The sequence below is a fragment of the Panthera uncia genome, chromosome D1 (assembly GCF_023721935.1).
Source record: "Panthera uncia isolate 11264 chromosome D1, Puncia_PCG_1.0, whole genome shotgun sequence".
Classification (NCBI taxonomy): domain Eukaryota; kingdom Metazoa; phylum Chordata; class Mammalia; order Carnivora; family Felidae; genus Panthera; species Panthera uncia.
The window spans coordinates 68841664-68860384 of record NC_064808.1 but is presented as its reverse complement, the minus strand read 5'-3'; the positions used below and the strand labels follow the sequence as shown (position 1 = coordinate 68860384).

The following is an 18721-nucleotide window of genomic DNA, read 5'->3' as shown; positions in this document are numbered from 1 at the left end:
ACCAATTATTCTGAAAATGTGTGTCAACCCAAGCAGTGTACTCAAAGGTATAGTGCTTAAAATAATCTATTTGGTTAGAGGAAGGAAATAATACATTTTTGTGTATGCATGTGTCTGCATGATCACTAGAGTGGACTATGGTTTTGTCTTGAGACTCATACTAATATGACACAATAGGCCATTGTTTGGCATCAGGTTCACTTGATTGAGTAAATGATACAGGATAGAAATATAGAAAGTCAATAGGATAATGTCAGGTCGTTCTTCTGTGATGGTCTTTCTGGTTCTCCCACCTCCTCTCCCTTACCTCCCATGTAGTAGCTCAGTTTTGAGATTAATAAATAATAATTAATAAATAATTCCAAGGCATAGACTACCTTGCTTTGGGTAAGACTCATGCTCCATAGGAACCAGTTTCTTGGTAGCGGCCCAGATCTCTTCAAGGGATACCCTCAGTTACAAGAATACACTGCACACAGGAAACTGAGGTCTGTGAGTCCTACATAGTTCATTCATAGTCTTCCTGGTGCAAATGCATTCCACCATTAATAAACAATGTTGCCTGGAAACACAGCTGGCATTCCCTGTTTATCATAGCCCAAAATGTTTCCAGGGAGACAGTGTTTGGAGAAAGCTTCAGATTTGCTGTTAATCTTTTTCTCAGAATGTTTTATAATGTACTTTGTCAGTACAGTAGGTCATATACATAAATTATGTATTTATTTCAGGGTGCATGTTCAAAATGGTTTTTTTTTTTTCTCTGATTTTGGAGGCCACTGGTTTAAATAGCAGTTTTATATGAGTCTCTCTTCCATGTCTTGGCTCAATTTGTTCTATACTGGGTTCTAGAACATACAGTTGTAGAGCATCAGAAGCATGGCCACATATTATAATCATGGCTTCCAGTTAGTCATTCCTGCCACACAGGGAAGAGGGCCATGGTCTGTGGAAGCTCTGGATTCTATTCTTTTCCCTTTTTTTTTTTTGGATAATATGTTCTATGGACTATTAGGACACCAAGAAATCTCTCTGTACAGAAAATTTGTTTGCCTGTCAGAGCTATTATCATAAAATGGACTATGAGTAAGCAGATGTTACTGATGATAACAGTAATTGAAAACAATTACATAATGCTTACTATATGCCAAGGATAAATTCAAAATAATTGAGATACTTTATGTCTCCAAGGATCACAGTTTTATGAAGATAAACAATACTGTCACAACCCCTTAACAGGTCAGAAAACTGAAGTATAGAGAGAGTAAGTAACTTCTGAAAGTTTACCTAACTGATGGATCCTGGATACAAATTCAGGCATTCTTACTCAAAACCTCCTTTTTTTTTTTTTTTTTTTTTTTTTTTTTTTACTGCTAGGTTCTGTATTTTTAGAGAGCTCTGTACTTAGAATTTAGTGTTAAGATTTTTTTTTTAAAGGTTAATACCTTGATTTACCTGGGATTGTGATCTCTTTCATACATCTATCTGTAACAGAGAGAAAAATGCAATCATTTCTTAGTATAATTAATTATGCATTCTTTTGCCTTTATGTTGTATTAAGTTAAAACTGAAAATGTCTGTTTCTTTGTAATTCAAAATAGAGTCAATTTTTTTAAAGGTTCAGGAGTTCAAACAGATTTTTTAAGCTTAAAGAGGATTGTATTGAGAGTTCTTCATTTTTTGGACATAAAAGAAGGCCTTCTTAAATTTTGATTTTACTTTTGTAGAACAAGGGTCACAAACAGAAAGTGACTTTCATTTTTGCAAAGAAATAACAAAGGCATCTGCGGGATGAATTACATATAACCAATTTCCTATACCAATTTAATAGTTATATATTATTAGTAAAAAACAATTATTCTAATATTGAAATCAGTGTCATACAACAAATACATAATCCTATAAGCATTGTATAGTGCACAATTTTATGAAATTAAATTTTTATTTAAGTATAATTGACAAAATAATATATTTATACTATATTGCAAATTATATATCATTTAAGTTTTTTTTTTTTACAATGTGATGATAAACATGTATGTTGTGAAATGATTACAACCAACCAAGTGAATTAACACATTCATATCACTTCAGTTACCTTTTTTTATTTTCTGCTGGTGAGAACGCTTAAGATCTACTGTCTTAGGAAATCTCAAGTATACAATACTGTATTATTAACTGTAGACATCATGCTGTACATTAGATCCTCAAAACTTATTCTTCTTATAGCTAAAAGTTTTTAACCCAATGACGTTAAATTTTGAATACAGTCACACAGATTATGCTTCTGGTGTGGGAAAACTTACTAGTGGTAAATCTTGTTTTTTTTTTTTTTAATTTTTTTTAATGTTTATTTATTTTTGAAACAGAGAGAGACAGAGCATGAACGGGGGAGGGCCAGAGAGAGAGGGAGACACAGAATGTGAAGCAGGCTCCAGGCTCTGAGCTGTCAGCACAGAGCCCGACATGGGGCTCGAACTCACAGACCGTGAGATCATGACCTGAGCGGAAGTCGGACGCTTAACCGACTGAGCCACCCAGGCACCCCTACTAGTGGTAAATCTTACAGCTTTTTCAAAATGAAACATTTCTCAAAAAAGTCTTTTTATTCCTAAAGGATCTGTCTATAAGTAAATCTGTTGAAATTATTATCATTTGTGCCAATATTGAGAACTTAGACGTATCTTTGCTTATGAAATATCTTGATAATTTCATTCTATAACTTTTGGTTATATGAGTAAGGTGCAGTTATTCAAAGTAAGTTTCTTGGATATATACTGAGATTTCTGTTAAAGAGCATACTTTAGATTGGAACAGGAAATCAGTATTTTCTGGGCATTTCTCCATCAGTGTGCTAACTACTCTAATGAAGTATAGAAGAACAATATATGATCTTTAGTCTTCCAGCGTTGGTAATTAGTTTGCAATTAAAAATGTCAGTTGAAAGAGCTGGAGAGGGGTGCCTGGGTGGCATAGTTGGTTAAGTGTCTGAGTCTTGATTTTGGCTTAGGCTCAGGGCATGACCTCATGGTTCATGAGATCAAGCCCTGCGTCAGGCCCTGGGCTGATAGCATGGAGCCTGCTTGGGATTCTTTACCTCCTTTGCTCCATGCCCCTCCCCCATGTGCATGTGCTCTCTCACTCTCTTAAAATAAATACATAAACTTAAAAAAGAACTAGAGAGAATTTTAGACTGCATATTTTCCAGCCATAAACCTATTTTATTTTCAAGAATTCTAGTAGTTCAAAGAACAGAAGAATCAATGTAGGCTAGAAACTTTAGAAAATTTTAGGCTTCAAGGATGAAGCCATGAGAAATTGTTGACTAGTTTCTCTATCTAAGCAGACTTTTGCAATAGGAAGACCAGTTGCTTCTGATGGTTTTCAAAGGTCCATTTTACTTTTGTAGAATCTCCAGTTTTGAAGGAAGCTTAAACGATATCTTGAGAAAGATGATTTTTGTCTCCCATGCAATCTAAGTAAATATCTAGTATTGAAAAGCCCATTCTGTCTTTGGGAAGCTCCAGTTTTCACAAAGTTCTTTTTCTTTTGAGCCAGAATTTATTTTACTTTAATTTAATCCAATGACTTCAATGTCTATGACTCTGTAGGCCATCAAAATTCAGTCCCTCTCTTTTAAATTATGTTCATGTGTTCCTTGCTTTATGATATTTCAAGTCTCATCATTATTTGAAATTAAAAAAAAACATATTCATAGTTAATATTCATTGAGTACTTATCTTGTACCTTACTAATGTTTGATCTCATTAAATCCTCCCAACAGCCCTGGTAAAATATGCTGTTGTTATCATTATTATTATTATTTTATATTATTATTATCATTATTGCTATTATATCTTGTCCAGGTGATAGAACAGGGACAGCGAGAGGTGAAGGAACTTGTTAAAAGTCGTACATAATAAGTAGAAGAGTTTGGGTTTGAACCCAGGGATCATCAGATTCCTGAGGCCACATTCCTAATCACTAAATTAGGCTGGCTGCAGTTTGGTATGGCTTCCTTTGTATCCCCCCCCACCCCCTTTTTTTTCTAAAGTTTTTTTTTGAAGTTTTATTTATTTTTGAGAGAGAGCACGGGCGTTTAGGCGCACAGGCACCTGAGTTGGGGAAGGGCGGAGAGAGAGGGAGACACAGAATCTGAAGCAGGCTCCAAGGCTCTGAGCCCTATGTGGGGCTCCAACTCCCCAGCCATGAGATCATGACCTGAGCCGAAGTCGGATACTTAGCCAACTGAGCCACCAGGTTCCCCCACCCCCCTTTTTTAAAAGTTTTTTTACTGATCTATTTATTTTTGAGAGAGAGAACTTTGTATCCCTTTTAAAGCTGGAAACCAAACTAAATGTAGTGCTCTGGTGTATGTAATATGACATTGGCAACATAGAAAGTTTATCTTTCTCGCTGCAAATATTACGGTCATTATTTAGGACCTGATTGTCTTGTTCCATGATTATCCATGCACTTAGCTTAACTTAATTTTTATACTTGTTACCTATGTTTTGGAATTTTTAAATTCTTTCTCAGCAAATCTATTTATTGCATGACATCCTTAAAAGAACACATTTCATATAAACCAAATCAGATGTTTCTTTTCGGTGGTCAAATGTATCTAAAATATGCTAATTTTCCTTTTCAAGAGATCAGTAGAGCATGGCAATTAAGAGCTATACCATTAATAGCTCTATGACCTTGCCAGATAATTTGTCCTCTTTCTTAACTATTAGATGGGATTAATAAAGTCACCTACATTATAAGGTTGTCTCAGGTTTAAACAAGTGAATGTAGCAATATAGGCATAATAGAGACATACTCAAGTATTAGGAAAAAAAATATACTTATACCAATACTAATGGCTGTATTAGGATGAAACTCTACATTTAACTGTTTGAAGAATCTTTTTTGTATAAATACACAGAACTTTTGAAGAGCCCAGATTTTCCTATCTGTAATCTGATAAATGTATAATGAAAACAGCTTAGCAGATCAAAAGAATATTCCTTGAAAGGGCAACATTTTTTATGACATTGTTAGGTCTCAAAAATTCAATTGGTGTTAACAATAAAGGTTTATTTTGGGATTTGCAAGACAAGCATCCTCCTGGGGAATTTTTTTTCTTTTAATTTTTAATACACTTTTCTAGGAGGTTTGCTATTTGTGTGCTATATTATGGATATTTCAATTTGGAAGACATTTCGGGAAAAAAAAAAGCCAAAACTGTTTCCTCTTTTCAGACATGAATGTAACCGGACACTTCTTTATTTTCATTTGAAAAACTCATCAGGAGGAGATATATACTGCCGTTCTCACTTACTGATAAAAGGGATATTGGAGTGAAAAGCAATTATGAGTGTCACAGAGCCTCAGCGGAGAGACTAACCCTACTCCTTTGACAGGCATGTGGAGAGAACATATTGTAAATGAGATCTGGCACCCTTGCCTCTCAGTCTTACCACAGTCACCACCCACTGGCTTTAGCTTGTATGTTGGGTGGATAATAATTGTATTTTGTTTTTTTATTTACATGAGAGAGGAATTATAATGTGACAATTCTTAAAAAGAGAGGGGGAAGGGCCTTCTCAAAAGCACATGTGGCAATGAGAGCCAGTTAATTGTATAAATAATTTTTTTGTGCTAGCTCTGCTGGGCCTCTCAGACCTCATTTTATTATATAAATTAATACATATTATTTATATATTACATAATACTTATTCTTTTAGACAGAGCTCTTTGCCATTTGGGACTATTTGCTGGCAAGAGTTCATTGTAGAGTGTGATTTATATTCTGTTTGAATCATGTTTTCTAGGGGGATTTAAAAGAATGGATTTCCATGTGCATGTTTCTAAAATCATCTGTTCTTTAAACCAGGGGGACACAGTGGGCAGCCTTTGTCAACAATGACATTAATGAACGAGAGGCACTGTTGGCTTCATAGGAGTTTAGGCTCAAGAAGTTAACCAGGGTTAGACAAATATTTATGAGGTTAGGCTTAATGCACTGGCTTATCCTCCATCTACTATGCCCTTAGGAGAAGGAAATTAAGAACATTCTGTTGGGGGATGGAGGTATTTATGCAGTATAGACAAGTGCTGAAAGTTGCTGATTCCAAATATCTTCTCTTCTAGAAGCCACTTGCACTGAGTTCTCTTTTCACCCACACTGGCTTGTATGATCTTCCTACTAGAGAGAGGCATTTGCACTTAAAATGTCAATGGGAATTTGGTGAAGCCCAGGGAAAGGAAGGCCCAGAGGTTTTATGTTAAGCCAATTCTATTCTAGCACTGGGAGAGAAAAATCTATTTCCCTACACTTTCTTTTCAGTTTTCCTTTCATTGCCTCTATATTTGAATTGGCTATATAATTTATTGTTCAAACTAGACACAGAGAATGAAATGGGATACTGTGGATAATTAAGCAGTGACTTGTGACTGAACCAGGACATATGGTTATTCTACCTATTCCTAGGCATAGGGGAAAGTTCTAGAGAGACTGAATCACAAAAGGAAACCTTACCTCAAATAGGGGCTCTACATGGGTATGTGGGAGCCTAGAACCTTCAAATAATAAACACAGTAGATTTGCCTAGCTTTGTCCCACTTTAGAGATCATAATTGGATGTGCTCTACCATGTTAGGTAGAAGGTTGAGGAGTTGCACGTTCATGGGAATTGCTCAATCTTTTGTATACTACGTGTCACCCTTACAAGTGACCTGTTCTGAATAGTTTCTAGATGCTTAATTTCTACTAGGTGTGCATAATTATTTTAACGTTGATGCCCTTTATTTCTACTTCAAAATCCTACTTCTTTTTTAATAGAGTAGGAGTTCTCTACTTGGATTCATAATCTCTAGGAATCACTGAATGGGTGCCGGGGATCCCTGAATTCCTGGAATACACCCACCCACCACCCCCACAGTAGCTTGCATTAGATTCCCAAAGCTATTTGTGTCCCAAAGGAAGTTAAAAATAACTGAATGAAGCCTAAGCTAGGTTTTTACTAGAGAGCTATAATATTACACTGATACATCTTATATCTTCACTTGTTTTATCCAAAGTTAGAAACAATAGATTGTGGGGAAAATTAGAAACACTGGGACAATTTTCTTCTCACATGAAGGTTGCTGTAAGGAGAACTTACTGATAAATATGGTTATGCATCATCATTTTATTTTAAATGTTTGTTTATTTTGAGAGATAGAGATAGAGAGAGAGAGAGAGAGAGTGTGTGTGTGTATGTGTGTGTGCATGTGTGCAAGCAAGGGAAGGGCAGAGAGGGAAAGAATCCCAAGCAGGGTCTGTGCGTCAGCTCAGAGCCTGATGGTGGGGATCGATCTCACAAACCATGAGATGATGACCTGAGCCGAAATCGAGTTGGACGCTTAACAGAGTGAACCACCCAGGTGCCCCTACATTATCATTTTAGAGGATAATAATGATACTATTGCTAATAATTTCCAAGTTTTATGTAATATTCAATATGTTACAGGTACTGTTCTTAGCAATTTATGCCACATACATATATACATATATAACCTCTCACATGCACACATTATGGAGTTTTTTGTTTTTTGTTTTTGTTTTGTTTTGTTTTTTTAATCTCATAGCACTATGAAGTCATTTTACAGATGGGAAAATGAGGCACAGAAGGTTAAATTAAATGATTATTTAAAGGCACCTGGCTAGTGCCTGATAGGGCTGGGGATTGACCCACATTCTGACCCCAAAATTTATACATTTAATTTCTAAACTTTCCTTGAATTAATGAATTATTTATTCATGGTTTGGAGGGTACTTTGCTTTTGAATGAAATATATTCATGTCATGTGAAAATCTGGGATAATTTTCTAATTTATCTATAAAAGTTGGTGAGTGTGTATGTGTCTGTTCTGTGTATTTTGAGTAAGAAGTTCAGTTTTGTTACAAGCTACATAGATTTCAAGGTTTTGAAATATAGTCCTCCCAGAAAACTGTAAGAAAATGGAACTTTTTTTGTGTTGCTTTATAAATGTTTCTTAAAATGTACAACTTTGTTAAGGCACATAGTAAGTATAACTCTACAATAATTATAATAATAAAATTATATCTATATAGTATTTTAACCTCCAAAATTATTCCACATAACTTGAAAATAGCAATGATTAAAGCTAGGATCTATACTAGAGCTAATAAAAATACAGTAGAAGAGATACTCTCACCAGTATTCTTGTTACACACCGTAGGTTTGTGGCTCTTCATCCAGTGAACAGGTGGTCCACATCTTTTTTTTTTTAATATTTATTTATTTTTGAGAGAGAGAGACAGAGTGTGAGCAGGGGAGGGCAGAGAGAGAGGGAGACACAGAATCTGAAATAGGCTCCAGGCACAGGGCTCGAACTCACAAACCAAGAGATCATGATCTGAGCCAAAGTCAGACACTTAACCAACTGAGCCACCCAGGTGCCCTACATCTTTTAAAGTCTGTTACCAAGCCTCAGAATGGTGCCTGTCATTGCTACAATATAGATTAAGGAGAATGGGAATTGCACAGAGAAAAAAAAAAAAAAAGAACCTACAGATACACTCTTTGAAAATATCCAGGGGAGAGAGGAATTTCACATAACCAAAAATCCTAAAGTACAGAAAAGTATACACTGTGTAAATCCTTATGTAAAAGGGAGAATGTTGGGCTATAGCTGAAGTCGAAGTTGAATAGTAGAAAATTCCAGAGTTGTTTTCTGCCTACCCCATTATGTGTCTGTGAGTTCCAATATAAAAGAGAAAAGGCAACACAGCAGTGATATATCGTAGGTAAACTATGGTGTTTTTGAGGGTCAGAAGGTTTCTTACCCATTTTTATCAAGGGAATCCCTTTCACAAACCATTACTCAGTTTGTGTTGGATTAAGGGGAATTATATTAATTGGCTTTTTGCTAGGAATTTGTTGTCCATCTAAACTCTTCCAAATTTCCTCAATTATCAAAGCACTCTCGGTAACAATAAAAAATAATATGTGTATTTGTTTAAACGTAACTTGGATTCCCATTTTGGGACTCTCGTTTATATTTGTTGTTGTCTGGGTAATAAGTTCTTACACTGACTAGAATATCAATTCCTATGCCAGAGGAATTAACTTTTAGGTCTTAACTGTTTTGGTTGTTTTGTAGATTGGCAAATTTTTGTTGGGGATTTTTATGTAATTCTGTGGCTAAAAATTCTTTGGATCACAGAAGAAAAAAAATTCATCTCTTTGTTTTCTTTTACTTTTTGGCCTTTGAATTTTTCATCCAAGTATATAGGGTGAATAAAATTCCTGGAGAATGAAGTCTTTCTTATATGAGATTCAAATCTCCCTCATATAATATTTACATATTTCCCATATGTTAATAATATCATGTTCTATACAAATATGGTCTTTAAGAAGTGTCTTTTTCCCCCCACTTCTAAGTTCCTATTCGTAGGACTGTTTTTCATTTTTGTGTAAAAATGATTCCTCTATATTATCCAATCTGGACTAAGGTCTTAAGATTTATTTACTTTTGCTGATATTTTATACTGGAAAAAAGTAGGGGTAAGTATTGAGGTCATGTGGTATTTTCTCCCATAAGGATGCCATATGTATAGGTAGATATAGTATATACAGAGAATTTTCATGTACATAAATTTATTTGTGCTATAAGCTACTTTTGTTCATGAATTTTTAGTCTAAACTGAGTGTACTTCTCCCCCACTTAGAGGATAGAAATAGTGAGTTTCAGACCAAATACTTTCTCACGTAATTTTAATCTCAGTTTTCCTCCTGGGACCTTATGCATAATAACAAGTGGTCCTGGCTGGAGGTACAGGGTAAGAAAGTTGAGGGAAGGAGAAGGAACAAGGGCTACATTTAAGAAACATTTTAGTACATTCATGTTTTTCTGAAATGTGAAGTAATCCTTTTATTCCCACTGCCAGTTTTTTAAAGCCTGAAGGCAGAGGATATACTAAGATATGTTGGATACTTACATATTTTTTTCTTCCCAAGAGATCAAAGTCCTTTCCTTTATATTGTGACTTAGACAGTAGCATGTACTATCTCACTTTTCAGCCAAGGGAAATGAGAAAAAAAAAAAAAAGAGTAAAATGGCCTGTTTAGTAAAATGGCCTATTTCACTTCACACACTTAGGAAACATTCTGGTCTTGATCCTGTGTTCTTAGGCTCTAATGGTTAGTTTTGCCAGCTGCATAGTGTCTGTGGCTGGCAACTTCATTTGCAGGGCCCACTGCAAAATTAAACTGTGAGGCTCTTTGATAAAACATTACTAAGTATTTCAAGATGGTGACAACAGAGCATTGAACCAGCCACGGGACCTTTCTAAGAGAAGGTTCCTTAAGACTGCAAAAGTCACACACCTGTGATGCTGGCCCTGTGTTGCCTAGTCTCATGTCTTGGACAACGCCATCAGCAAGAACAAGACAAAGTATGTGCTATAGTCAAGTTGCAGGATGCGAATACACTCAGGCGTCAGTTGCAAGTGCCCAGGAGAGAATGCAGAGGCAAGAACCTGGCTAGACCAGACCAAGTAGGGATGGGAATAAAAGCTCTGGTTTGATACATACTCAGGTGCTTGGGCTTTCCCTGATGTGTGCTGGAAGTGGAGGCAAGCACTCTACTTCTACATGCTGCTACTAAGTAGGTTGATAACTTGACTCTCTTGATAATTTGTCTGCTTAGATAAGAATTGGCTTAGGGTAAGGACAGGGCTGAAATCTTGGGTTAAACTTAGCCGTACTCAAGGGTAAAGAGGGATGATGTAAGTTGCAGACGGATTTCATGCTATTTCTTGTATACATGGTTTACTTTATTTACTAAATATCATTTCCTAACATCTAGGCATCTTTTTTGAAGTTGGGTTATGAGTTCAAATTCCCTTCTGTGTTTGTTAGAACCAGATGATGACTCAATCATGTGTTTCAACAACAACCAAAACAAAAAGTTGTTTGTACACTTCTGGTCATTCAGTAATTCATTCCATGAATAGATATTGAATGCTTGCTATAGATTGTATACACTGTTCTAGTCACCAGCAATGCAGCTGAGGTACAGGACACATCCTTGACCTTAAGTAGTGTGCATTCTAGTGGATTCCACACAATCCAGTGAATTCCAGTGGGTTTTGAAATGATGAATTTGGGTGTATTTTCTTAAGCTCTTTTTTTTTTTTTTTTGTACTTGAAGCAGAGTAAAAAGAACAGTCTGAAACAGGTTGTTCTATTTTTTCTGTAAAGACAAGAAACATTTTGTGTTATAGAATACTAGGAAAAAAGTAGGTTCCTCATGGGACAAGGATTTTTTTTTCTCTACAGTAAAAAAGGTTTAAAATCACAAACATAAAGGTTACGTAAGTGACACTGCATTTGTTAGACATTTTTAACGTGCAGTTAAAGTAGGAATGATTTTGTGTTTCTCCTTTCTGCAGTGTGGCATTTTGTAATATTTAATTTTTGCCATAAAATATTTTTATGATTTCTATGTTGTAACCTAGTGGGATTCTGTGTATTGTATTATTTTCTGTGACTTTGTCATGTAAAAAAACGGTAGTATGTCTATAATGCCTCTTAAGGAAAAAAGGACAAAAAGAAAGAAACCTATTTTTTGAAACTCTGTTGAGTTTTGAAAGCACATCTTGAAATCCTTATGAGTACAAAAATAATAGCATCCACAACCACGTATTTGATACACCGTAAAATCCATGATTTCTCATGATAGAAGAACACTAGACATTCCAAAGATATTTCAAAATCTCTCCTTTGGAACATAATAAAACTAAAAAAAAAATGAGTAATAAGTATTCCTGTTCCTACATGGTCTGTGTGCTTCCTCCCCTTACCGCCTGCTCTGTCACTGCCTTAAGTTGGCAAGACTCTTTGTTTACCATTCATGGAAATCTTTTTCCCTTCCCGGTTTTTCCCTTCAAATTATTTATCATTTAATATGAAAGATACAATAAAACATACAAGAATATTTTCTTTTTATTTTAACTTCTATGCACTTGTTATATTCAAACAAATTATGGGATTATTTGCTCTTAAAATCAATTCACTAGAAATTCATTGAAGATTTACTGTCTGCCAGAAACTTGCTAGAGAGAGGACAGGGTTTGGCAGTGAGTATGGACATATGGGTGGATATGTAAATGCATAAGACATGATCCCCTCTACTAATCTGGGAGCAAACCATGTGCATTTGTTCATACTATCCCTCTTACTGGAATGCCATTCTCCTGTTGTTAAACCATTAACATCTTCACATTTTTCAGTTGCTTCCTTCATGAATCCCTTTCCAAATTTCATAATCAAAGTTCACCATCCCTATATACTCTCAAGGGTCACCCTACTCATCTCCAATATGTGCTCACTTTGCTTTTTTGTTGTTACTGCTTTCATGTCTGATCATAGCTACTCAATTTAAGTTAATTAAAATGAAATAATGTGACAAATTCAGGTCTTTGCCTGCACCAGTAAATTTTTGTTCAATATATACATTGGTCTTTAATTTCATAGGTCTTTGTTCATAGGAAGAATGGAAGGGTGAGAGGGTTGGCCTTGTACAGGGGAGGGAGCATGGCCTTTGTTTGGACTTGGCCCCTGGCTGACAGTGTGGTCTTAGGCAGATAACAGCTCAAAATGTTTTCACTTATTCTAAGATGGGGCAACTGATCTTTACCACATAAATTTGTTATAAAAAAATAGGCAGTGAGGCATGAAGCACCTGTCTGGTATGCCTGGCACTTACCCTGTAAATACGGAGTTCGGAATGTGCCAGTATCCTTCCATATGAACCCATCAGTATCTTTTACTACCTTATTTAGCCAAATCTAACCTGAGATTCTGTGCTTGTGGGTTTTTTTTTTTTAATGAATGATGTTTTTTGTTATCATTGTCTCTCTATAGATCTTTTCTCTCTTATCCATGACTATTTGTTAGCAACAATTACAAACCGAGACAAAGAAAACATTTTAATGGGGTTTTAAGACAGAGGTAACCTATGCCATTTAGCTTGAGTGTAGCTTAAAAGTAACATACAGCTTTCAAAGTAAAAAGGGATTTTAGCATATTACATAGCCCTTGAAATACCAGGAATGGCAGTGTTTTGTTTGACTGAGCTGGCCCAAAGATTTGTACTACATAGTAATGTTTGTCATTTTAAGGACCTCAGCACATGGGTCTTGCCCACCTGAACACTGTTAAGACTTAGGAGGAGTAAATAATGTTCCTTTTCCTGGTGTGTTAAACAGCCCATCCAATACACACACACACACACACACACACACACACACACACACGATCCAACTTTATTTCCAGGCGTTTGTTCATTTTGAACCTTCTTCCTTGATGTCTACTTATTTAATCAACTGATTTGCTTTATATGATATAGGTTTGTAGAAGGAAGGAGATGATGTTTCTGAGTCCCATGCTTAGGCTGCCATTTGGTTAATTTCTTACCCAAACAAAGCCTTAAGTTTCTCATCTGTGTAATGGGAAATCAAAACACTTATGCTGTATGATTATTTTGTTTTCAAGTTTAAGTGAGAAATAGATGTTTAAAAAATTCTTGACATACTTTCTTAATAAATATTAATCTTCCTCTTCCTTACCTTTTTCACAGGTATGTTATAAGGATCCAATGAATTAACATTCTGTATAGTGACAGGTGGAGAGTTTAGAATTTCAGTCAGAAATGGGTTCAGATATTGGCACTGCCCCTTACCAGCTATGTGACCCTGGGGTGTATTTAATATATATGAAAATAGTTTCTTAATTTGTAAATGGGAATAATAATTACTTGCAGTTGTTGCGTATATATGTGAAATGTATATGAATTGCTATGTTTGGGGCCTGATGGCTACCAAACATTACTAAGGTGTATTAAAATACTTTATTCCAGTTATTCGTGGTCTCAGTTCCATTCAGCTTCTCCCAAGATGTCTTCTAACTAGATTTTATTTGTTTAGAGGTTCAGGGGCCAGATTTGACTCCTTACTGAACTTTGTAGAACCACCTAGAATAGTACCAAGTGCATTATGCCAATGTTTGTTCAATTTGAGGCTAGTAGAATAAATGTCTGAGATTTTTGACCTACCTACCTGATAACCACCACCCTTGGGATGGTCAGTAGGAGCAACAGGTTTGGGTAATGGCCGCTGAATCAAATTCATAGGTTTTCTAACTATAATGCCACAATGATTATTTTATATGACTAGAATTCTATGAAGGGTTCTGTATTTGGTTCACATTTCTGTAATAATAATTAATTCTTCTGTACCTAGGCCATATCTACTGCATTACTTTAAAAGATGGGTGTGTGGCCTGCCATTGATGTTACATAATACATCTTGCTCCTTAATGATATACTATAACATATACTATATGCTCTTTAATGACTTCATTATGATTAGTTATAAGGAATAAAGTAATATAAAAAGAAGGGATAAAAGGAATGAACATGAGCAAAAGGAAAACGATCAGGTTGAGTAGATGTTGAATTCCATAAAAGACTGCCTTGGCCCTTTCTAACTTTCATATATTGGATCTATTTAGTCTTATTATTCGTGTTATAGTTTTTGTTGTTCCAAAATATTATCTTTGTAAAATCACTTATAAAATCACTATGGCTGTGATGTTTTTAAAATATACATTTTTTTAAATGTATTAATTATTTGGTAACTTAAAGAGTAATTTAAAAATATATTCTTGGCTAACCAGGAAAAATAATTTTGGACACCAAAATTTTAATGGCCTTAAAATAGAGATAAAACACACTGACAAATTTCCAGTGCTTTTCAAAATCTTAATTTTTTCCTTCAAGATTTGCTTATGCAGTAGTGATCTTTTTTGATGTTTCATATAATCTATCCATTGATGCACTATTCCCATGAAGTAGGTCTTGACTTTTTATTAAAATTTATTAAAAAATTATTTAAAATTTTTTTATTATGTTTTTATACAAACATAGAAAGTTGAATGGTTTGTCTTCGAATGTCAGAAAATATACAACAATCAGAATTGATTTTAGGGGTTAGGCCCTCCTTCCTGATTAATTATTTTGAGTCTTTTATATGGTCTTCTTTATGGAGAAATTTTGAAAAGTAAACATGGGTAGGGTCTAATTGATGTATATTAATTTGCAGACCAAACGAGATGCCAACTTCTAGTTCTTGTTACTGTGTTTGTTTAATATTTCTCTGTAAATCACCAAGGCCTGATTTATCCAGTCTCAGCCAAATCAAATATGATCCCTACACTTTCCCATTTGTGTTTGAAGATATAGCAAAAGTACTCATTATTATAGTATTTATTGAAGTGAAAACTTGTATATGGTTGTACGAATGCCTAATGGAGTTGAAATAAAGGCTGTGAAATTCAAGAGTAGTTGTAAATATTGATGTATTCTTCCCAACCATGTATTTGTGGCCTTTGTTTAAGGGCTAAAAATCTTGGTTTAGTCCCATAGTAAAGAATTAATTAAAAGTTTTAGGATTTCTCAATTGCTCCTAAGTAAGATATATGAAAAGCACTTTCCAGATAAATGCTATGGAAAGTTAACAAGAAAAAGAGGCTATTTTCTCATACTATGTCCCCTGATTTCCATTTCATTTTCACCTTCTTTTTTTTTAAATTTAATTTCAGAGGACTGCTGAAGTATCAAACTAATTTAGATACCCACCCTCCTGGCTGCATCAATCTTAATGGAACCCACTACCAGAATATTCATTTACAAGATTATCTCTCAGAACATTTTCGTGAATCTTTTCCTGAAGGATTTGCAAAGCCAGATGAACTTACCCAAAACAGATTTGTGAAGATTTGTATGGAAGAGCCCAGGTTCCAAGCTAATTTTCCACAGGTCAGATTGATTTTGTATCTTTGATGGTCTCTGCAAAGTCCATAGTTCCATAATTATTGACCAACAGTACATTTAAACATGTTTTTGGAGGTATATAAAACAATTGTTCTTGTAGAAAAGAACATTCTAGGATGTTTCAACAGCAAGAGAGCACCTGTTTTTCCATTATAGGTAGCTGGTGTTCAAGGAGAAAGCCCTATGATATTACAGACTATGGAAAATTCCTGCTTAACTGACCATGTAATCTTTGCATACTGTGGCACTGGTGCTTGCCCTATCCGTTGAGAAAAATAGGTTGAATAATAAAAACAATAGTGAAAGAACTAACACTAATAGTAATTATTATTATGGTATAGAATAATGTTACAGTACGATATTATGTATAATACTATAAATAATAAATTGTAAAGTCAATTTGTTGAATGCTTAGTCTCATCTGTTATGTATTGTGCTAAAATGTACTGTATGCATAATTTCTTTTAATGTTCACAATAGCTCTTTGAAGCCATTACTATCATCCTTAATTTTCTGATGATAAAATTGTGGCTTAAATACATAAAATACCTTCAGCAAACTCTGCAACCTACTACATGACAGAAGTAGAGTAGAAAACCAGGTCTTTGACTAAAATGTTTACTCTTAGAAAATATTCTTACCCAAATACCCAGTGAGTACTTCAGCAAGGGCCTTGATCTTCCCATGTGGCTATGGGAGCTGTCCACATGGGAATTAACACCCTGTACTCTTTGCCTATAGCAGGTGGAAGTATGGCACAGTATGTCAAATGTCTGTTTTCAGAAGAGAAAAAGGAGTCGAAAAGTAGAGTGAATTTGTAGATGACTTTGGAATAAGTATATTAGTCTTGTGTTTATTGTCAGTAACAATCCTCTAGATTTCTAATAGACTTTGCAGTTTTCAGAATTGTCCGGGCTTCACACAGTGCTATATGTTAGGCAGGGCAGGTATTGTGACTCCCATTTTACTTACATGACACTTGATGCTCAAAGGGTAAGTGACCATCTCAGAGTTGCCAGCCTGCTGCATTGCAGAGCTTGTCTTGTGATGTCTGCTACTCACACAGTAGCAAACAAAATATTAGGAAGAGGCATGATCTGTCTGCAAGGAAGGAGGAAGGTCTGAAATAGCTATGTAAGTAAGGTTTAAAAAAGTAACCATTAAAATAAGTTTGGATCAGAGGTCTCCAAGTGATGAGGGAAATAAAGTGTGCAGTTCTAGAGGAAGGGTTGACCACACAGGCTTCCGTACTTCTGAGAGCATGCAGCTAGTTATCCTGGGATCTGGGATATCTATACAGCACACATGTGAAATTGTCACACTGCCCAAATTCTATATGTTATCTTCTGCTCCTATTACTTTTATTATGTAAAAGTTGTAAGCAGTGTGCGTAGTATGTCCTATATTTTAAAATCTGTGCATAAACATATTTTGCATTGTATAAACGTGGAACAGATAGTAGCTGTACTTATCGTGAACATAGTATAATGTGTAAACTTGCCATATCACTAAGTTGTATACCTGAAACTAATGTAACATTGTGTGTCAACTACACTCAAATAAAAAATAAATAGATAAAAGTATTTAAAAAATACTCTAAATAAACTTACCTGACATTCTGAAGAATTCCAATTGCTCCTGCAAACTAAAACATTTTAATACCTTAAAAATAGAAAGAAAAATACATATATATCCAGGATTTTCTTTTTTTTAACAGATATTGGAGTGGTACAATTTTTTCTGAAATCATCTTCAAATTGATTTGAGCACTTAATTTCCCTTCTCTCTTTAGATAAAATACTGTATATGCATGCATTATGTGTTTATGGTATACATAGAGGGACATATGAAACAATGTATGCATACCTGTTAATATGGCACATCGGTTCCCCTTTTATTTTTCATTATTTATTTATTTTTAAAGTTTATTTATTTTTGAGAGAGAGAGAGGGAGAGAGTGGAAGAGGGGAAGAGAAAGGGAGAGAGAGAGGATACAAGTAGGCTTCGCACTGTCAGCATGGAGCCCACTGTGGCACTTGAATTCACGAACTGTGAGATCATGACCTGAGCTGAAATCAAGAGTCAGATGTGTAACTGACCGAGTCACCCAGGGGCTCCTCCCTTTCGATTTCATACTTTAGTCTTGTGTGAATAAGTTGCAGTGAGCATCTTATTTTTCATTCATTTTTCTTTACATTTTATTATTCAAAATATAGATTAAAATTTCATTACTGTAATGTATGACATAAACAATTGAGCAGGAGGTAAGGATTCCTACAATACAAGTATTTCTTAAAGTGTATTTCAAAAATTCTCCACTAGACTTGGCTTTGGATTTCTGGACCTTTGTGCCTGTATTGTGCTGAAAGACTTTACAGGTGTATCCGGAGCAATAAGCCAGTCACCATCATCTCAGTCATACGTCATCCCTCAGATGTCATGGAAATCCGGATGGTCAAAGAAAATTTTAAAGCAAGACCTGGCCAGGTGAGTCAGTGTTTAGTAACTTTTAAATTCCCTTTATCTTTATATAAGTTTTGAAAATCAGCATTCATGCCATCATTGGAATGCTTGAACTTCTCTTCTGGTCACTTAGAAACTATGTTTGTTGTTTTTTAGTATATTATTCTACATTGTCCCAGTGTGTCTGCGTTAGAAAACCATCCATTTACCCTCACAATGGTAAGAAACTTGTTTTTGATTTTAAGAATTTTTTTAGAGTGAAATGTGTGTTTCTTTTGTGTGTGTATATTCCACGTCATTCTAAAAATCATGCAAGGTATGGTTTCACTCTTATGTGGATCCTGAGAAACATAACAGAAACCCATGGGGG

The 18721-nt window shown here is 35.1% G+C and overlaps 1 protein-coding gene across 1 annotated transcript in view; it reads left to right on the top strand.

Annotated features, from left to right (window-relative positions):
- Nucleotides 1–18721, top strand: part of NOX4 (NADPH oxidase 4) — a 167445-nt gene that overhangs the window by 45525 nt on the left and 103199 nt on the right. The window contains exons 9-11 of the mRNA XM_049653262.1: nucleotides 15657–15873; nucleotides 18211–18375; nucleotides 18508–18570. Of these exons, the coding sequence (XP_049509219.1) occupies nucleotides 15657–15873; nucleotides 18211–18375; nucleotides 18508–18570 (445 nt within the window). The remainder of the gene's footprint in view (nucleotides 1–15656; nucleotides 15874–18210; nucleotides 18376–18507; nucleotides 18571–18721) is intronic.